Source organism: Mus musculus, chromosome 18 (assembly GCF_000001635.26).
Source record: "Mus musculus strain C57BL/6J chromosome 18, GRCm38.p6 C57BL/6J".
NCBI classification, from domain to species: domain Eukaryota; kingdom Metazoa; phylum Chordata; class Mammalia; order Rodentia; family Muridae; genus Mus; species Mus musculus.
Window position 1 is genome coordinate 9,322,454 of NC_000084.6, and position 22,949 is coordinate 9,345,402.

Consider the following 22,949-nt stretch of genomic DNA (forward strand, 5'->3'; position numbering starts at 1 on the left):
TCTTCCCACCACACAATAATCAAAACACTAAATGTACAGAACAAAGAAAAAACTGCAAGGGAAAAAGGCTTAGTACCATTTAAAGGCAGACCTATTAGAATTACAGCCTACTTTTCAATAGTGACTGTGAAAGTCAGAAGGGCCTGGGCGGTCTAAGAAATGACAGATACCCAATAGATAACAAATGACAGTAGCCTAGACTACTATACCCAACAAAACTTTCAATCACCATAGATGGAGAAGACAGATATTCTATGACAAAACCAAATTTAAACAATATTAATTCCCAAATCGAGTCCTACAGAATATAGTAGAAGTAAAACTGCAACTCAAGGAAGTTAACTACAACCAAGGTAAGAGAGAAAACAAAAAGAAGTGCGGACACACAGATGCACAGACAGGTGAAAGGATACATTTAGTACCACCACGACCATTAAAATAACAGAAATTAACAATCATTGATCATTATATCTCTCAACATCAATGGACTCAACTACCCAATAAAAAGACATAGACTAGAGAATGGATGCTAAAACAGAACCTATCATCCTGCTACATATTAAGAAACAAATCTCAATAACAAACATAGACATTTCCTCAGAGTAAAGGGCTAGAAAAAAAAATCCAAGCAAATGAAGAGTAACCATTCTACATCTTATAAAATAGATTTCCAACCAAAATCAATCAAAATATTCGAGGAAAGATTTCATACTTATCAAAGGAAAAAAAATCTACCAAGATGATATCTCAATTTTGAACTCATATGTCCCAAATGCAAGGGCACTCATAGTTGTAAAAGAAACATTGTTGATGCTTAAATCACACATTGAACCCCAAACGTAAATAGTGGGAGACTTCAACATGACATTCTCACCAATGGACAGGTCATCCAGACAGAAATCAAACAGAGAAATAATGGAACTAACAGATGTTATGACTCAAATGGATCTAACAGAGATCTATAGAACATTTCACCCAAACACAAAAGAATATCCTCAGCACCTCATGGAAACTTCACCAAAACTGACCATATACTCAGTTACAAAGCAAGTCTTAACACACACAAGAACTGAAATAACACCCTGTATCTTCTCAGACCACCATGGATTAAAGCTGGACTTCAACAACAACACCTACATACTCATAGAAACTGAACAATTTTCTACTGAATGACATCTGGGGCAAGGTAGAAATAAAGAAATTAAAGACTTTTTAGAATTCAATAAAAATGAATGTACACCATGCCCAAACTTATGGGACACAACGAAATTTGTGATAAAAGGAAAGTTCATAGCATTACAATGCCCTTATGAAGAAATCAATTAGAGCTCATATTTGTGATTTAATAGCATACCTGACATTTTTAGAGCAAAAAGAAGAGTAGATGGCAGGAAATAAAGTCAGGGCTGAGATAAATAAAAACAAAAAATACAAAGAATCAATGAAACAAAGAATTGGTTGAGAAAAATCAACAAGATAGACAAACCCATAGCCAAATTAAAGATAAGGCAGATGGGTAATATCCAAATTAACAAAATCAGAACTGAAAAGGGGCAGATACCAAAGAAGATCAAAAAATAAATTTTGGTTTTTCTTCAAAAATCTGTACTCCACACAATTGGAAAATCTAAATGAAATGCATGATTTTACTGATATATACCACTTACCAAAGTTAAATCAAGATATTAGGTAAACTATATAAATAGTCCTCTAACCCCTAAGGATATAGAAGCAAACATTAAAAGTCTTCCAACAACAACAATGACAATAGCAGCAGCCACCACCACCATCACCCCTGGCTAGACAATTTTAGTTAAGAAATCATACCAAGGCTTTCAAATAAAAGCTAATTCCAATTCTCCTCAAATTTTTCCACAAAATAGAAACAGAAGGAACACTGTCAAATTCCTAGTATAAGTCCACATTCGCCCTGATACCTAACCACACACAGACTCAACAAAGAGAATTCAGACCAATTTCCCTTATGAAATGCAAAGTAGTCAATAAAATACTTGTAAACTAAATCCAAAAACACATAAATAACATCATCCACCATCCATGATCAAGGATGTTTCATCCGAGAGATGCGGGAATTGTATAAAACAGGAAAATCAATCAATGTAATACACCAAATAAACAAACTACAAATAAAACAAAACAAAATACAAAGACAAAAAAACATTATGATCTCATTAGATGCTGAAAAAGTCTGACAAAATCTAACAACCCACCATGTTAAAAAGTCTTGGAGAGATCATGGATACAAGGATACATAAACACGATAAAAGCAATACATAGCAAACCAGTAGGAATATCAAATTAAATGAAAAAAACTGGAAGCAATTACACTAAAATCAGGCACAAGACAAAGCTGCCCACTCTCACCCTATCTATCCAATAATAGTACTTGAAGTTTTAGGGAGAGCAGTAAGCAGATCAAAGGGATACTAACAGGAAAGGAAGAAGTCAAAGTATTGCTATTGGAGTATGATACCAGGAACTTCTAAAGTCTACCAGGGAACTTCTTTCTAAAGTTGTAAACACCTTCAGAACGGTGGCTCGATAAAAAAAATCAACTAAAAAAAATCAGCAAAACAACATCCATTACAATAGCCACAAATAATATAAAATATCTTGGTGCAAATCTAACCAAATAAGTGAAAGACCTGTATAAAAACTTCAATTCTCTGAAGAAAGAATGGTGGCTAGGCTGGAGGGAGGAAAGAAAGAGAGCTAGCTGCACAATAGTGCAGTTTATTGAATGCTAAAAATAAAAGTTTCATGCTATGCATATTTTAACCACAAACTGAACAACAAACAACAACCACCACCACAGACACCAGGCACCAACAGAGGGACTGAGGTTCTTTATGTCCTGATCTGTCTGTGATAAATAGATAAGTAGCCTGGCTTCTGGTCACTGAAGATTCCCCCAGAATACATATGAAAATGACCCTTAAAGGGACTACTACAAACACAAGTGAATCATACAAATGCCAAGTGAAATTTTTAGAAATGTCTGAGTAGAGACTAGAAAGATAGCTCAGTAGGTAAAATGCTTACCTTGAAAGTACAATGACCTGACTCAGAACTCTTCAAACTCAAGTAAAAGCTGGAAACAACACTGTATATCTATAATTCCCATGCTCCAAATACAGTTGCAAAGTAGAGGATCCTCAGTTCACTGGACAGCCAGCTCGTTGTATCGACTGGCCAGGGACAAAGAGCCTATCTCAAGGTAGAGGGGGAGGACTGACATCCAATGCTGTCAGATCTCTACACATGCACACACCCATGCCCACAACCACACACGCATACAAGCTACACATGCCCGTAGAACTCAGCACAACCAGGCCTCAGCATCTGCTTTCCCATGTTCAGCAACTATCATTTGATACTTTGGTGTTCAAAATCTGCTTTGTGATGGCGTGAGAACATAACAACTAGTCTGTGGTTTATGTCTACCTGCACAAGATTGGCCTGGTTGGGGGAGCATGATTGTCTGTCCAACTGAGACCAATACAAGTTTGTAGATGGAACCAACTGCCCTCTCAGACAGTTGCAGATAGGAGTGTAGGTCCAGTGGCTATGCAAACCTTACACTACGACCTTCTGCACACAGTTCGTCAGGAGGCAGACTCCAGAGAAATGTCCGACTTGAGGATACTGGAAACAGCCCACTGCTGAGTAGGCTGTGTTCATCTTTGTCTTGGCCCGGGCTCCTTGCTTCCAAGGAGGCCTCAATCCTGCTATCCTCTATAAGAGGTATTTTCTTTCCTTAGTCACTTGAATGATATGCCCCCTTTCACTCTAGAGGACTTACCAAGCTTTGGTGCAAAGGTATAGATCAAGGACTTCTTATAGAAAGTAGGGTTTAAGAGCTCCACTTTATCACCCAATAACAGTGTGAAGCCTCTTTACAAATGTGGTTCAAGGCTACAGATTCCTTGGTAACTATACCTTTTAACCATTTACAGCATATTAGTCTGTCAAGACTGCTGAGACAAAAGCCACAGCTAAAACCATCTTTTTTCTGTTGGAGGGAGGCAGCTGAAGTTTTCCTCCTTGTCCTACAGGTAGTTGTTCTCCTGGGTCTCCCATGGTCTCAACCACATTGTTATGTCCTCAGGTTCTTTGCAAATAGTGATATCTTGACTTCTTCCCTGCCAATTTGTATCCATTTGTTCTCTTTTTGTTGTCTAATTGCTCTGGGTAGAACTTTGAGTACTATACTAAATAGGTAAGGAGAAAGTGGGTAGCCTTGTCTTGTCCCTGATTTTAGTGGGATTGCTTTGAGTTTCTCTCCATTTAGTTTGATGCTGGCTATTGGTTTGTTGTATATTGCTTTTAGGTATGGGCCTTGAATTACTGATCTTTCCAAGACTTTTATCATGAATGGGTGTTGCATTTTGTCAAAGGTTTTTGTCAGCCTCTAATGAGATGACCACGTGGTTTTGTTCTTTTGAGTTTGTTTATATCGTGTATTACATTGATGGATTTCCATATATTGAACCATCCCTGCATTCCTGGGATGAAGCCTGCTTCATGGTGGATGATCATTTTGATGTGTTCTTGGATTTGGTTTGAGAGAATTTTATTGAGGTTTTTTGCATCGATATTCATAAGGGAAACTGGTCTGTAGTACTCTTTCTTTTCTTTTCTTTTCCTTTCTTCTTTTTCTTTTCTTTTCTTTTTTTTTTGTGGCTTAGGTATCAGTGTGACTGTGGTTTCATAGAAAGAACTGGGTAGTGTTCCTTCTATTTCTACTTAATAGAATAGTTTGAGGAATATTGGTATTAGATCTTCTTTGAAGTTCTGATAGAATTCTGCACTAAAACCATCTGGCCCTGGGAGTTTTTGGTTGGGAGATTTCACTGCTTCTATTTCTTTGGGGTTTATGGGGTTGTTTAAATGGTTTATCTGATCCTGATTTAACTTTGGTAACTGGTGTATGTTTAGAAAATCATCCTTTTTAATCCATGTTTTCCAGTTTTGTTCAGCATACACTTTTGTAGGATCTGATGATTTTTTTGAATTTCCTCAGTTTCTGGTGTAATGTCTCCCCTTTCATTCCTGATTTTGTTAATTTGGATATTGTTTCTAGGCCCGCTAGTCAGTCTGACTAAGGGATTATCTATCTTGTTGATTTTCTCAAAGAACCAGTTCCTGGTTTTGTTGATTTTTGTATAGTTCTTTTTGTTACTACTTGGTTGATTATAGCTCTGAGTTTGATTATTTCCTGACCTACTCCTCTTGGGTGTATTTGTTTCTTTTTGTTCTAGAGCTTTCAGTCAAGCTGCTAGTGTATGCTCTCTCCAGTTTCTCTTTGGAGACACTCAGAGCTGAGTTTTCCTTTTAGCACTGCTTTCATTGTGTCCATAAGTTTGGGTATGTTTTTTTTTTCTTATTTATTTATTTATTGCTTGCATGTGACTATACTGTTGTTGTCTTCAGACACACCAGAAGAGGGCATCCAATTCCATTACAGATGGTTGTGAGCCACCATATGGTTGGTGGGCACTGAACTCAGGACCTATGGAAGAGCAGTCTGTGCTCTTAACCCCTGAGCTATCTCTCCAGCCCTGGGTATGTTTTTAGAAGTGGAATTATGTTTGTGTCTCTTTTTTTTGTTTGGATTTGTTGTGGAAAGATTAATTTCTTGCTTTTTCTTGGGTGTAGTTTCCCTCCGTGTGTTGGACTTTTCCTTCTATTATCCTCTTTAGGGCTGGATTTGTGGAAAGACATTGGTGTGTGTGTGTGTGTGTGTATACATATATACACATATACATATACATACACACACACACACACACACACACACACACACACACACACACACACACACATATATATATATATATATATATATATATATATATATATATATATATAGAGAGAGAGAGAGAGAGAGAGAGAGAGTATATGAGTACACTATAGCTATTTCCAGACACACCAGAAGAGGGCATCAGGCCATTACAGATGGTTTCGAGTCACCATGTGGTTGCTGGAAATTGAACTCAGGACCTCTGGAAGAGCAGTCAGTGCTCTAACTGCTGAGCCATCCCTACAGCCCCAGAAAGATGTTTAAATTTGGTTTTGTCTTAGAGTGTCTTGGTTTCTCCATCTATGGTAATTGCGAGTTTTGCTGGGTATAGTAGCCTGGGCTGGCATTTTTGTTTTCTTAGGGTCTTGTATGACATCTGGCCAGGATCTTTTAGTCTGGCTTTTAGAGTCTCTGTTGAGAAAAGTTGTGTAATTCTAATAGGTCTGCCTGTATATGTTACTAGACCTTTTTACCTTACTGCTTTCAATATTCATTCTTTGTTCTGTGCATTTGATGTTTTAACTATTATGTGACGAGAAGACTTTCTTTTCTGGTCTCTGGTGTTCTGTAGGCTTCTTGTATGTTTATGGGCATTTCTTTCTTTAGATTAAGAAAATTTTCTTCTATAATTTTGTTGAAGATGTTTGCTGGCCCTTTGATTTGGGAATCTTTACTCTCTTCTATACCTATTACCCTCAGGTCTGGTCATGATACAGGATCTGTGCTCATACCTGAGATGAAACAACCTTCCCCACAGCTGTATTCTTTCTAAGCCCTCAATAGAACTGCTATCAATGTCTCTATTTCTATCAACCATCTCTAAGAATCCAGGGTTAACTTTCCTTTTGAAAACATGCCTCCAATCTCTTCTATCCTTTGGAACTGAGCTTCAAAGCTACCTTTACCCCCATTCCCCCTACCTTTTCAAGAATTTGTTAGAGCAAGATTTCCCAAGACTGAAATCTGCAAAAGTCTCCTCAAAAAAACTAGGACCAAATACCAGGGTTACTGACTGGGTATCCTAAGCAACAAATGTTTCCCCTTGGTTCTGAAGGATGAGAGGTCAGTATCAAGCAATCTGCTGTGGCCTTTCTCCTTGGTTAGAAATTGCTGCCTTCTCTGCACCTTCACACTGCCATCTCTCTGTGTGTCTATGGCTCAATCTTGTCCATTTGTGAGGACAACATAGACATTTGATTAGGGCCCATCCTGATGACCCCATTTTTAGTTGATGTCTTCTTCAAAAACATTACTGCCAATTATAGTTACATCCTGAGTTTTATGGGTCAGATTTTGAATGTTTGAACTCTGAGGAGATCTAATTTGGCTGCTAACAGCCAGAACCTGTTACAGGCCTCTATGTGGGTTCTAGTCTTAGTGCTGGGATACACATTTATCTGAGACAAATGCATGCTGAGAAGCACAGCATGGGGGAAGACTCCTTTCACTATCACTCCTATCACTCCTATCACTATATCTCCTATCACTTTTGTTTGCTAAAGCTCACTGGCCTCTGAGAGGGAGCAAATCAATGGGTTGGCCTCTTTCCACCACTTTTCTTCTGTTTTAGGAGGTGGGGCAGGCTGTGCACCCAGCCTTACATAGGTTCCTCATCCCAAAGTGGAGTTTCTAAAGTGTTGCTACTGAGAAAACAATTTCAGTGGGCAGCTAGCTAATACCAAAAAAAAAAAAAAAAAAAAAAAAAAAAAGTTGGAATTAGGTAACTTGTATTAACACATGACTATGATTTTAATATGTAATTCAGAAAAACCTAAAAATAGTTCAGTGGCATTAATATAACAAAATCCCTTGTAATGTCACGTTTCGAAGCTACTATATTATTGAAGATAACAATGAGAATAACTTGTGCCACGAGGTAATAATAAAATTATGAATTGGTGGAGTAAATCAGCTATACCAATCTCATTAATAGATTTAGTTTATTCTATAACCTTTAAAGATTCCTATTTTTTGTTGGTTTTTCTTGAGACAGGGTCCAGGCTGCTCTGTTACTTACCCTCCTCCTACACTTCTGAGTGCTGAGGTTACAGGCATGTGCCACCACAAATGATTCTTCACACTGTGCTGATCAACTGGGTGCTACTGAGGTAAAGAAGTTTATAAGTGATTCTATTACAGTCCGGGAAGCAGCACCACAGTGTCACTTTGTATGGATGTTTTCTGCTACAGATAATTTAAGAACAGATTAAGGAGCAAAGAAACTCAAAAGAAAATTTAGCTCAATGAGAAAGGGGACAATCTAAAACCTCAGACTCTGAGAACATGAATAATGGTGGCACTCAGGGTTTGGCTCACACTTGCCATTTTAAAATGGGGTTAATCACAAATTATGATGAGAGAAACTTGTCCACGTCCTCTCTCTGAGTTAAGTCTTGGTATCTGGCTGGCCTGGTCCTCATGCATCATCCTGTATCAGCCTCTGCATGCTGGGAATGAAGGCGTATGCTATCACACTTAAAGAAAAAGTTTTAGCATCATCTCATAGTAGACAGATAAAGGTTTCCAAAATATTTTAAAGATGGATAAACCAAGCTAAATGTGTGACGACTTCTGTGGTCATGGTGGATCACTATACAGAACATTCTTTTCACTGATGCCATACTAGGAAGAATTCCATGGCCTTGGGTATTTTGCTTGGGGTTGGGACAGGGCAGTCAAACTTGTACACCACAGATCTCCCCACCTGTGTCACCAGTTTCCCTCTGAGAAAACATAGTCTTCTCGGCATATAAATAGCTATTCAAACCAAGAACTTTGTCACTCAGAACAAATGGTCATCATACAAGAGTCTCAATAGGCTGCTTGCTAATTAGTCAGGAGAGAGAGGAGCAGGCCTAATAGAGGTCCATAGTCTCCAGAGGTAGGTGAAGGGCACAAGATGTACATTCTATTTTCCTCAAAAGGATTTTTATATATACTCTGGGCTTGAATTTTGTCTGGATCCCCTGTCTCTACCTCCAAACACTGGCAATTGCACGAGACATCTGGTTACAGTCTACACTCTGGAACCGAGTGGTCACTGTGTGTTTTTTTCCCTTTGCTCAAAACTGGTATAAAGCTATCATCCATCACAGGCTATTATGATCTGATGAGAATTAGCATGTGGTTTGCTGGCAATCAATGAGCCTGGTTACCAATAGGGTTCAAAGAAAGGACAGAAACTAGTCTAAAAAAACCATTATTTTTCTTTTGACAAAATATGGAAAACATAGAACTTTTGTATGAGTTCTATATTTTGCATACTAGTATTACATGTAACATAATGCTTTCAAAAAAACTAGTTTTCTTAAAAAAAAAATCCTTATTTGAAAAGAAATTCCAACCTCATTGTAACAGATAATTATTTATGGTACTGAAGATCTCACAAAAGAACATATATTTAGTGTATGCTCATCAAAATAATCCTCCCTCTCTCTTGCAGGTACTGGGGCCAAACCAAGATGCTCAGATCCTGAGCTCCAGCTCCAGCCTCCAAACCATTCTTTACACTCAATTTCAGCTGAAGGAATTTTGGTCAGATTTTGTAGGTTTTTATATAGAAGAGGGACAGATAAATAGATAAGATAGAAAGATAGACAGACAGACAGATGATCATTTAAAAATACAATATCATATATAGTTTAGAAGATTTTTGCTTCAACCGTTCCCAAGAAAAGAAATGTAAATTCTGGCTATATCATTTAGTAGCCAATGTGCCTCTAGCCTGGTGACTCTCCCACACAGGTTGCAATAAGATTCTCGCTCTAGGGCTATTGGTCCAAGTATGTGGTGTGACTGGTATATAGCTAGTAACCTCCTTCCTCAAGGTGGTTAGCTTAAGTGTTAAGCCAAGCAAAGAACACAAGAACTGACTAAAGACTCCTGATGGTTGAGAGGCTTGAGTGCTTCTATGACTCAGCGTTCCCTTCTCAGTTTTCTGATACCCGTGGATAGGCCCTCAGCCAGTAATTCTCACAGAATCTGAGGTCTGGTCCAGTGGGACATCATCACATAACCCTGGGAGCTAGGTGGACGGCTGTCCTCATGTGGAGGCTCCTCCACTGGTTTTGCAGAGAGAATGATGGAATGATGCTTGTGCAAATCAAGCCCCAGAGTACAGAACCGATTATCAGTATCTGAACTTGCCAAATATGCCAAAACATGGAATGTGTCCTCTGAAGCCAAATGAAAATATTCTAATTTAGTTTCTGAACTTCTCCGGTTAGGCTTGCTGCCCACAGAGGAACATAGACTTTTACTACTATTCCGATGTGACACGGAAACCTAACTATAAATCTCCAAAGAAATATTTATCTGGAACAGAGTTTCAGCAAATACTTTGTGAAACTAGAAAGTATTGCCAGCACCTGTTCCTGGTCAAAGTGATGAGAAATACAATTCACTACATTTCCATAGCCAGGTTTCCTGCTGGACTGACTTAAAACCATCAGCTAAATTCACTCACTTTTTACCACCCCAAATAGGCATGGTATCCCCGGAACTTACATGTCCTCCACTGTGATGTCTTTCAGGATCTGGCAGTAATCCACATTCCACACAGCTTGGTCATCCCACACCTTAGAGGCCAGCAGGATTGCCCCTAGAACAATGCGCTTCCAATTGGCTGGACAGATATCAATCTCTGCGTATGTCAAGAGCCTTTCAAGGTATACCTGAGGAGACAAGAGACATGAGGAAACCAATGCTAATAAGCTTTCAGTTGTCTCCTCCACCCAAGTAACTCAAAAGTCTTTTAACTAGGAGTTACCTGGACACACTTACTTCTTTATATGAATAATCTGCTGTAATTAGTAAAAAAACGTGTCTTGAAATGATGTCATTTATAAGAGCAATGGCAAAGGTACTGACAAAACCAAGCACACTAAACATATATAAAGAAATGTGTTGAGTACACTTAAAATATATAACCTAAGATTTTTTAAACCTGTTTTTCTCCTCTTATTGAAAATAGATTTTTTTCTCACATATTATATTGTGAATACAGTTTTCCCTCCCTCTACTTCTCTCAGATTCTGTCTACCTCCCATTCCACTCAGATCCATTCCCTTTCTGTCCCTCATTAGGAAACAAACAGGCTACGAAGGGATAATAAAATAAAATAAAATAAAATAAAATAAAATAAAATACAGTAAGCTAAAACAAAGGCTAACATAGGCAGCAAAATTAGACAAATCAAACAGAAGGAAAGACGCCCAAGAGAAGGCACAAGAAACAGAACCACTCATTTGCACAATACACCTGGGGATCCATCCCATGTACAGCCACCAAACTTGGACAGTATTATAGATGCCTGGAAGTGCTTGCTGAAGGGAGCCTGATAAGGCTGTCTCCTGAGAGGCTCTGCCAGAGCCTGACAAATACAGAGGTAGATGCAGAGCATGGGGTCCCCGATGGAGGAATTGGAGAAGGGACTGAAGGAGCTGAGGGGGTTTGCAGCTCCATGGGGGTAGCAACAGTGTCAAGCAGCCAGACCTCCCAGAGCTCCTGGGGCCTGGACCACCAACCAGAAAGTACACATGGAGGGACCCATGGCTCTGGCCACCTATGTGGCAGAGGATAGCCTCGTTGGACATCAGTGAGGGGAACACCCTTGGGCCTGTGGGTGTTCGATGTCCCAGTGTAGGGGAATGCCAGGGTGTGAAGATGGGAGTGGGTGGGTGGGGGAGCACCCTCATAGAGTCGGGGGGGGGGGGATAGAGGGTTTCCAATGGAGAGATCTGGAAAGGGGAAAACATTTGAAATGTAAATAAAGAAAATATCCAATTAAAAATATGGAAAAGAAAAAAATCTTTGCTGTAAAGAAACAGAAGGCATTAAGATTCTGTGTATCTAGAGGTAGATACGAGATAAGAAGCACTTGGCAGTGAACGAGCATGGCAGGCGGGTGTCCACATTCTTCTCAATGTGTCTATGTCAGCTGATCTTTGTTGTAGTTCTGTTTCCTTGATGGTTTTAGCAATCTTCAGAAACTACTGTTTTTATGTGTTCTTTGAGAAATTCTACACAATGGTTAATAGATAATACATTTGGTGAAAAATAAAACCTTCTTTGGAGAAAGAAAGAAAGAAAGAAAGAAAGAAAGAAAGAAAGAAAGAAAGAAAGAAAGGAAGAAAGGAAGAAAGAAAGAGGAGAGGAAAAGAAAAGAAAAGAAAAGAAAAGAAAAGAAAAGAGAAGAGAAGAGAAGAGAAGAGACAAGAGAAGACAAGACAAGAAAAGAAGAATCAAGAGTCCCTGAGAACAATGATCTGGAGGCCATAAGTGCACCAGAACACACTAATTCTTAAAGCACTCAAGACCAGTGAGTATGCTTAGACACAGGCTGGAGGTCACACACTTTAACAGTGAAAATGTAGCTTGCCTTGTCAATATTGAGACTGGTATAAATCTCAAAGCCACTGGTCAAAATACTTTCTCAAACAAAGCATGTAAAGGCCACATAGCATTTTTTTCTTCATCTATGAAGTATTTTATTCTTGATCTTAGCCACTGACCTATTCAGCATTTATTTTGAAAAATCATTGTATGCTGTGTGAGGACATGTGCCATGCTGCATAGGTGGAAGCCAGAGGACAGCTTTATGGAGCCAGCTATCTCCTTTCCTTTCCTGTGAGCTCTGAGGATGGAACATGTCTCCAGGTTATGCTGCAAGTGCCTCTATCTCCTGAGTCATCCATCTTGTTGCCTGTTACAGAGCTTTTGTTTTTTTCCACTCTTTTACATCATTTTATTTGGAAATGTTTTAATAGTGCAATGAATCTAAACGTCAGGGACAATGGCTGCCAGTTTAGGCATCATCCATTTATTATTGAGCATGGAAAATTATTTACATGATGAAATAGTTCAGAAAGTCAGTGAAATGGGCAGCTTCACGTGACACCATTTCAACAGTGATTTCAGTCAACATATTTTCCAAGAATGTCACTATCTCTAAATAAGGCATAATCCTTGTCGTCTAGAACTACTTTGGTGCCTCTATATTCTGGGAGAAGTTTCTCTCTAACTTTCACGCTTACAGGCTGAATCTCTCCACCCTTTCCTTTCCCGCCCGACCCCACAGCCACAACCATTGCTTGAAATACTTTTCCTTGCGACTTTTCCGGAAGCATAATGGCACCGTTTGTTTGTTTTGAAAGACAGGATCTTACTATGTACCTCACAGGGATCCTCCTGCCCCCTATAGTTTTTAAAAAACTGAGCTTCATTGTAATTTCAATTCACATGTGGCTGCTGATATGGTTATTACTATAGTAGAACACATGTCACAACACTATGCTCAATCATTTCTAATTGTATCTGAAGCACTAGGTATGCTCAATGTTCAGTAACTATCTTTACCCATCAATATGCAGCTTTTTTATTGTCTCTAAATGAAATTCTACATATATTAACATTAACATATATCTACACTGAACAATTTTTTTTCTAGCCCCTACAATTCCTCCTTCTGCCAACTCTCCTACAAGCACTACTGTACCTTTGTACCTCTAGGAACAAGTATCTTATGAGTATTTTATACCAGTGCATCATACAATATTTATCTTCTAGGCCCTGGTTTATTTCAGTCAGTATAAGGCATCTTCAGGACAAAACAGAGACCTGGAATAAGGAGGCACCCAAGAATCAATGGGGGTATCCTTAGGTGTGACTCACAGCACAGGGGATATGGAACTTGAAGAGGCCACCTCCTGTACCCAGGCAGGAGCCCCCAACAGAATAAGGACACCAACCTACCCACAAAAATTTTGACCCCAAATTTTTCTTTTCTATACTTCAGGGATCAAGCATAGACTGAGGGAATGGCCAACCAATAAGCAGCCCAACTTGAGACTCATCCTATGGGCAAACACTAATTCCTGAAACTATTAATTAATACTCTGTTATGCTTGCAGACACCCACATCCACAGCCAAGCAGTGGACAGAGCCTGGGGATTCTTATGAAAGAACAGGAAAAAGGATTGCCACCCACAAGGGGGCAGGAACTCCACAGAAAGACTAACAGAGAGTCAACTAACCTGTACCCTTGGAGCTCTCAGAGACTGAACCACCAACCAAAAAACATACATGGGCTGGGCCTACGCCTCCCTGCACATATGTAGCAGATGTGCAGCTTGGTCTTCATGTGGGTCCTGAACAACTAAAGGGGGGCTACCCTAAAATCTGTTAACTGTATGTGGGATATGTTCTTCTTGCCGGGTTGCCTTGAAGAGATTTGATATGCCAGCATGAGGGGGGGGGGGGATACCTAGAAGGGGAGGGGAGGAAGACTTGTGTGAGGGGGTGACCAGGAGGAGGGCAGTGAATGCTATGTAAATTGAATAAGTAAAAAAATTAAAATTAGAAAACAAACAGATAAACAAACACATAAACAAAACAAACAGGAAGTCCTTCACTTAAGATGTCACAGGGTGTTGAGATGGCTCAGAGGACCCAAGTTATGTTCCAATACCCATATCAGGTGGCTTACAACTACACACACACACAAATACACACACACACACATCCACACACAAACACACAAATACACACACACACACTTTTTAAAAAACTGTGTCCTAAGTAAGTTGCCTATTAGTTTCCCATAACTAATTTAGACTATTTAAAGCTTCTTTTAATCAATTTTGCAGTTTTTATTGCTTTTCATTTACAAAATGAAACTCTGTATGAGAAAAATGAAACTCAGATTTGTAATACTCTTAAGAACTTGCTTTATAAAAAGATAGAATATGTATAGCTTTATGTATATATTACTCTTACACACACACACACACACACACACACACATACACACACACACACACACGTGTATGTATAGTCCTAAATAGTTATAAAATGTATAAAAAGCCACATGTGGAAAAGAAAATGTATAACTTTTATAAAGTCCAATTTATTTATTTTTTTTATATAATTCCTGCCTTCTATGTCTTTTTTTTTTTTCTTTTTTAAACTTACTTACTAAATTTTTTATTCACATCCAGTTGGAACTCTTAGGGAGAAGTTGGAGATTAAGATTGAAGGTCCTGAAGGGGATAAGAACTCCACAGGAAGCCCAACAATGGACAGAGATTTCCTAAAGAAAGAAAACCCATACCAGATATGGTACTGGGGCTCCCAGGAGAGGCTCAGTTTTGGCCAAGTCCTAGAGAATCAGGACAATAGCATGGGCTGGCAAAGATGAACTAGGTGAAGTGAAAAGTAAGACACCAGGCAGCACCATAGACTTAATGACAGCAGACAAGAGAAAGGAGACAGGTCAATGAGTTCACTTACCTGCCAAACAGTGTCTAGGTGCAGATCCCAGTGGATGCACCATGCTGACCCTGAGCCTCCAGTCAGGGTCAGAGAGGGGCCTGAGAAGCACCCATGACTTGAGGTAGCACTTGGAAGGAAAATTATGAATCAGGCTAAATAGAAAGAAGTAGTGTTTTCGGTGGAGACCATCTAAATATAGTTCAGACACTTGCAGGAAATGATCTCGAAGGTGCCAAAGATGGCCATCTTGGAAGTACCCAAGACTTCTGGAATGTGCAGTTGGCTAAATACATTTATTAGAAACTGGAGGTTCCAGAGGGGAAAAGGTATGGAAGGTAACTGCAGATATGACTGTGTGCTCTATGTCTGAGATAAATATCCCATAGGTTGTGAGCATGGAGACATGACTGAGTCTGTGCAGGCAGATCCAAGGCTTGAAATGAAGAGTAGCAGAGAGAGGGGAGTCCCTTCCCTTGTTTGGAGCTGGAGACAGGATGATGGGGCAGGAAGTTGGAACGGAAAGTGGATCTGGCCCATTCTATTTGTTGGGCTCATACTTGTGTGGAGAACTCAGAGGTTTTTCACACACTTCCAAGTACCGAGGAAGGAAATGGAATTTCTGTCTCTCATAGTAACCAACAAAGATTAAACTCAGCACAGCATGAAGGCCAGAGAAGCAGTTAAGAGGGCAGGCTGAGGAGAGATGAGGGTAGGAAAGGGAATGGAGACGCTTCCTTCCAGAAGCGAACTCCGGCTGCTGGGGGAAATCACGAGTCAGTGCAGCAGGGTACCTGGGTCAGCTCCTCCTCCAACATTTCCTGCCCCTGAACCACATATAGGAAGATTGTTCTACCTAATGATATTGAGAAACAAAGTATTCAATACTGCTCCTTCCAACTGAAGCAAACTTTGCCAGGTATGCACAAAATAAGACAGTAACAGTTGCTTGGTTCCCAAAGATCACTGTTCTGTTTTCAGTGATTCACTAAGAAATACCAATTTTTAAGATCTTGAAGATTTAGACTCTTATGGCTACTTTCTAATACCATGTGGTATGCAGGATGGACCAGGTCACACTCTGAATACAAAGAAAAAACTTACAGTTGTGTGTCATCACATTCAGCAAGAACTAACATTCCAGATTCCAAAGAAAAGCTAAGTCAAGTGTGTTAAGAGACCCAAGACTTCCTGAGGCAGTAAAGTATTTGGAAATAGCTCAATATAGTTAAGTCTTTTCATTATCTCTTTCTACAATAAATCCTAAGTTCCTGATAACAGCCCTACTGTGTGCCACCCCGCACAAGGCTGGGACAGATTAATGCTGCCAAAATGTTTGTTTTTTAATACACCCCCAGTCTCACATGAGGTATCCATTAATGAAATCTGCTTAAAACTGTGAGCAGCCTCCGCCACAGTTATATTCCAACAAAAATAGTAGCAAGGAAATGCAGAAGGAAGCTAATGGGGAAAGTGACCAAATGCCACTGGCATTCAGGAAAGAATTGGCACAGATGGAGGGAGCTGAAGCAGTGAGGTTTAGAGAGACAGCTCAAAGTGATCAAGAAGGCATTCTTCTGCATTACCCATAAGAATCAGCGGCCATGGAGGGAAGCCCAGAAAACCAGGAGTCGGAATGCAGACTGCTCTATGAGAATATCTGTGGCTGGCTCTGAGGATTTGTCACAAGGATGAGAGCCGGCTGTTGATGACAGAAATGAAAGTTAATCGTTTCAGTAACAACCTCTGGATATCTGGATTTTAAATGGAATTTATCATACAGGAGCATGAGCAGTGAGGGTGGGCTTTAGAGAATGATTTTTATTTGTATAAAACAAATAACTGGTTGGGGCCAGGCTGACTTTCAGCTGGGCATTCTAGAGAACCCCAAATTGTACTTTCTCAAGTCTTGACAATAATACTCTTCCCATTCTCTACAGGGTAAGGCAGGTAAAACTATTCTGAAGGCAGAAAACAGAAACTGGGATTACCTCGGCCTCTCAGTTCATAGACACTGGAGACGCAACATCTTCCCACAGCTTGGTAACAGCTTCTGTACACAAGTTGGGGAAATCTCAGCAATGAAATAATTTCTACTGGCTTAGGTACAAAGGTGGCTATGAAATTTTATTTTGAGTTAAAATTATCTTAGTTGATGGATACCAATAATACTCTGCCTGTTGTGCCTGTTGAAAGAACCAACTTGATTTCTGATATGTGAGTGAAATCATCTGAGGGCTTACTGAAGAATGGAGACATCATAAGATGTTACATGTGAGGAAAGCAGCTGATACATTGTGGGAGATAATTAGAGTGAACAAATCTTCCTAGCATGTGATTCAGCAGAACTTGTCAGTAATACCATATTTGGGGGAAATGTTCTAATATTGTACTCTGATTCTATGCTAAGTCACGTAATACTGATTTTCATGATATTATTTCTAGATAGTGCTGACTGTTCAATTAAAATTTCACATTGTAGTCATACAAAAGACTAGCCTAGGAACTTTCGAGACAGTACAGGTTAGTGTCAACTGCGGAATCACAGAGTACTCCATTGACTACAGACAAAGAAAAGGTTGGGAAGGCATTTTGCAGAAAAAGATTAAATTCAAGCTCAGCAACGAACATACATAAAGAAAACTTCAACAGTGATGCAATTATTCAATCTGAATTTAAAAAATTATGTAGGTCAGGTAAATGGCCTGAATTCAAACAATATACAATTTCTTTTGCATATTATCCTGTAGTCTTACAGCTATTTGATTTAGCTAATCAGAGATGACCCTAATAAGGCATAGGACAAGAATGTTAAGAACAAGACAGTAATAAGAGTCGACATCTTCATTCCATCCCCAATTGTATCCTATTTCAGATGTTTTCACGTTTATTTTAGCACATGAGAATTATTATCCAAACTCTCAGCCCTCAACGATGCTCTACAGATTCAAACGTGGAGCCAAGAAACAAACTATTTTAAGGGAATAACTATAGCTTCATGCTTTTAAATGTTCTATAACTTTTCCATTTGGATTTTTAGTATTTGATGTATAGAATTTTTCAACAATCAGGATTGCAGGTCAGTATAGAAGCTCATCCTGAGTGAGGTAACACATTCACAAAGGAACTCACACAATATGTACTCACTGATAAGTGGATATTAGCCCAAAACCTAGGATACCCAAGATATAAGATACAATTTCCTAAACACATGAAACTCAAGAAAAATGAAGACTGAAGTGTGGACACTATGCCCCTCCTTAGAAGTGGGAACAAAACACCCTTGGAAGGAGTTACAGAGACAAAGTTTGGAGCTGAGATGAAAGGATGGACCATGTAGAGACTGCCTTATCCAGGGATCCACCCCATAATCAGCATCCAAACGCTGACACCATTGCATACACTAGCAAGATTTTATCGAAAGGACCCAGATGTAGCTGTCTCTTGTGAGACTATGCCGGGGCCTAGCAAACACAGAAGTGGATGCCCACAGTCAGCTAATGGATGGATCACAGGGCTCCCAATGGAGGAGCTAGAGAAAGTACCCAAGGAGCTAAAGGGATCTGCAACCCTATAGGTGGATCAACATTATGAACTAACCAGTACCCCGGAGCTCTTGACTCTAGCTGCATATGTATCAAAAGATGGCCTAGTCGGCCATCACTGGAAAGAGAGGCCCATTGGACACACAAACTTTATATGCCCCAGAACAGGGGAACGCCAGGGCCAAAAAGGGGGAGTGGGCGGGTAGGGGAGTGGGGGTGGGTGGGTATGGGGGACTTTTGGTATAGCATTGGAAATGTAAATGAGCTAAATACCTAATAAAAAATGGAAAGAAAAAAAAAAAAGAAGCTCTTGTGCTGGCATGAGCACATCTTAGATTTGATTCTAAGCACAGTAGCATCACCCCTTCCCTCTTCCTCTCCCCTTACTCTCCGCTACCCCCCCCTCCCCACCCAACATTCTTTCCTAGGATTTTTGTGTTGCATAGGCTGGCCTTGAACTCCACAGCACAAGTGAGCCTACTGCATTAGCCTCCCAAGTATTTAGAACTTTGGGTGTATGACACCATATCCAGATAAATTTGTTTTTCATTTTTCGTTTGTTTTTGTTTAAGTCACTTAGCTCATGGTACTTTATTATAGAACAATTCTGAAAGTTTTGATGGTACCCTAAAGTGAAAATGGAAACACTGGCTTTATTTGGCTTGGCATTTCTACAGAAAATTGAGTAAGCAACCATTAACTAAGATTCCTATCAGGAAGTTTGGTTCTCTCTGCTCTTTCAACACCAGAAAGCCCCTCGCTGCATTTTAAAGTAGCAAAGAGTGGCTACTAGGAAAACCTCAAGCAAATGAGGGTACAAGCACACACATACAAACTTCTTAGTTTTGTAATCGGAACAACACTATTTTTTTGTTCTTAAGAGCCTTTGCTAATTCTTCACAGAGTTAGAAAGGGCAATTTGTAAATTCATCTGGAATAACAAAAAACCTAGGACAGCAAAAACTGTTTTCAACAATAAAAGAACCTCTGGGGGAATCACCATCCCTGACCTCAAGCTATACTACAAAGCAATTGTAATAAAAACTGCATGGTACTGGTAAATGACAGGCAGGTAGATCAATGGAACAGAACTGAAGACCCAGAAGTGAACCCACACATCTATGATCACTTGTTCTTTGACAAAGGAGCTAAAACCACCCAGTGGAAAAAAGACAGCATCTTCAACAAATGGTGCTGGCTCAACTTGAAGTTAGCATGTAGTAGAGTGTGAATTGACCCATTCCTATCTCCTTGTACAAAGCTCAAGTCAAAGTGGATCAAAGAACTCCATATAAAACCAGTGAGACTGAAACCTACAGAGGAGAAAGTGGGGAGAGCCTCGAAGATGTGGTCACAGGGGAAAGATTCCTGAACAGAACAGCAATGGCTTGTGTTGTAAGATCAAGAATTGACAAATGGGACCTCATAAAATTGCAAAGCTTCTGTAAGGCAAGGACACTGTCAATAAGACAAAAAGACCACCAACAGATTGGGAAAGGATCTTTACCTATCCTAAATCAGATAGGGGACTAATATCAAATATATATAAAGGAACTCAAGAAGTTGTACTCCAGAAAACCAAATAACCCTATTAAAAATGGGGTACAGAGCTAAATAAAGAATTCTCACCTGAGGAATACCGAATGGCTGTGAAGCACCTAAAAAATATTCAACATCCTTAATCAAATGCAAATCAAAACAACCCTGAGATTCCACCTCACACCAGTCAGAATGGCTAAGATCAAAAATTCAGGTGACAGCAGATGCTGGGGAGGAGATGGAGAAAGAGCACTCCCCGACTGCTGGTGGGATTGCAAGCTTGTACAACCACTCTGGAAATCAGTTTGGCAGTTCCTCAGGAAACTGGACATAGTTCTAATGGCAGATGCAGCAATACCACTCCTGGGCATATACCCAGAAGATGCTCCAACTTGTAATAAGGAAGCATGCTCCACTATGTTCACAGCAGCCTTATTTATAATAGCCAGAAGCTAGACAGAACCCAGATGCCCCTCAACAGAGGAATGGATACAGAAAATGTGGTACATTTACACAATGGAGTACTACTCAGCTATTAAAAAGAATGGACTTATGAAATTCTTAGACAAGTGGTTGGATCTGGAGGATATCATCCAAAGTGAGGTAACCTAATCACAAAAGAACATACATGATATGCACTCACTGATAAGTGGGTATTAGCCCAGAAACTCAGAAAACCCAAGATACAATTTGCAAAATACATGAACCTCAAGAAGAAGGAAGACCAAAGTGTGGACACTTTGATCCTTCTTAGAAGGGGAAACAAAATACCCATGGAAGGAGTTGAGACAAAGTTCAGAGCAGAGACTAAAGGAATGACAATCCAGAAACTGCTCTACCTGGGGAATCCATCCCATAAACAACCACCAAACCCAGATACTATTGCAGATGCCAACAAGAGGTAGCTGACAGGAGCCTTATATAGCTGTCTCCTGAGAGGTTCTGCCAGTGCCTGACTAATACAGAAGTGGATGCTCACAGTCATCCATTGGACAAGAGCACAGGGTCCCCAATGAAGGAGCTAGAGAATGTACCCAAGGAGCTGAAGGGGTTTGCAACGAGGAACAAAAATATGAACTCACCAGTAACCCCAGAGCTCCCTTGGGCTAAACCACCAATCCATAAAACAGAGGGAGGGACTTGTGGCTCTAGCTGCATATGTAGCAGAGGATGGCCTAGTTGGTCATCAATGGGAGAAGCCCTTGCCCCAGTATAGGGGAACATCTGGGCCAGGAAGCGGGAGTAGGTGGTTTGGGGAGCAGGGAGAGGGAGAAGAGGATAGGGTATTTTTGGAGGGGAAAATAGGAAAGGAGATCCCATTTGAAATGTAAAATAAAATGACAATAAATAAAATAAAATAAAATGTAAATAGAGAAAATATCTAATAAAAAAAAAAGGAAAATAAAAAGTCTTTGCAGCCCTGGAGAATATCCCAATCTGTAGTGTAGACAGTAAAGAGTGAACACAGGTTTGTTCTTAGAAGGGGCCTAACCCTCAGCTGACATGAGGGAAATGGGAACAGGGTGAGGGCAGAAGGAGAAAGAAGAACATTGATGTCATTAATTCACAATGTTGATACTTTTATGTCAAGAACAGAAATGTCAGTTAAACCCACCAATCTATATTAAAATATATATTATTTGCATTAATAAATCAAAGTTTTCTTACAGCATAAATTTTACCATTTATCTCAATTGTCTTCCAACTTTTCAGCTCTTCTTTTCCAGAAACTATCAACCCTGCTGCTCATTTTTTGTTTTGTAGGACAAATTCCTGTTAGGAAACAGCGTGCATGCGCTTCATCTTGGAACCTACGGTCATTCTGGATCAGTAAGGATTATCTAAACACATCTCAGTCTGCAGCCAGCCAGCAAGTGATGAACCACAAACCAACTCAAAAATGAACAAATGGCTTACTGTTGAGTAACCCCAGGCCATTAAAGTGTAGTGTGGGGAGATATAGCACCAAGCCTTCTGTGAGCTTTCTGTTAGACAACAATCTTCCCCAGAATCTAAGCAGAGTCTGCTCTGCAGCCATGCCCAGTCCCAGGCAAAGCTCGTGTCTCATCTGAGTGCTGTGCTATGGAAAGATTAGGGATAATGAGGCTATACTCTTAAACCTACTTCCAAATAACTGATCTAGACAGTCCATGAGGTTTTCAACTGGATATCCTACACTGTTATATAAAACAAGTCAGAAGCTAGTCAGTCACACTTCTTATATCTAGGCCATGGATGCATATTCTTCATTGATGCCACATCTTAGAATGTTGCCATTAAGACTGCAGTGGTAAGTGAGCAGAAGGCAACCAGACACTGGTAGAGGATGTTCTTGGTCCATACTACCTTGCATCAACCCTACTGAATGCATCTTCATTGAAACCATCAGCGCTGAAAGTACTGACTGGCTTTGAGTGGGACTTCACAGATGATTTTAGAAGGGGACTATGAAATAAATTCCACACTCTCTTGAGACATCCACCTTCTATTCTCACAGAAGACATTGAAACTTCTACAAGTTTCCCCAGGGTCATCTGCTAAGAGTCTCTGCTGCTCACACTCACCAGGGTGACAATGGCACATTCAGCTGTCAGCTGAGCAGCACTGAAGAGTGTCCGAACGAACCGGTAAATTTGCTTCTGTTCTGGGTTGTGTTTGTCATAATCAGGTGGCACTTCGGATTTCTGGAGAAAAAGAAGTTTTCAGATGACTACCACCTAACAGAAGCAAGAGACTGCTAACTAAACCATCTCGTGAAACATAAGAAGATAAG

At 39.9% G+C, this 22,949-nt stretch overlaps 1 protein-coding gene across 4 annotated transcripts in view; it reads right to left on the reverse strand.

Annotated features, from left to right (window-relative positions):
• Ccny (cyclin Y) overlaps positions 1–22,949 on the reverse strand; it is a 137,851-nt gene that overhangs the window by 10,150 nt on the left and 104,752 nt on the right. For all 4 annotated transcript variants that reach the window (NM_026484.4, XM_030250583.1, XM_030250584.1 and 1 more), the window contains 2 exons: positions 22,741–22,860; positions 10,331–10,497 (listed from right to left, as the gene is read on the reverse strand). In NM_026484.4, coding sequence (NP_080760.2) covers positions 10,331–10,497; positions 22,741–22,860 — 287 coding nt within the window. The remainder of the gene's footprint in view (positions 1–10,330; positions 10,498–22,740; positions 22,861–22,949) is intronic.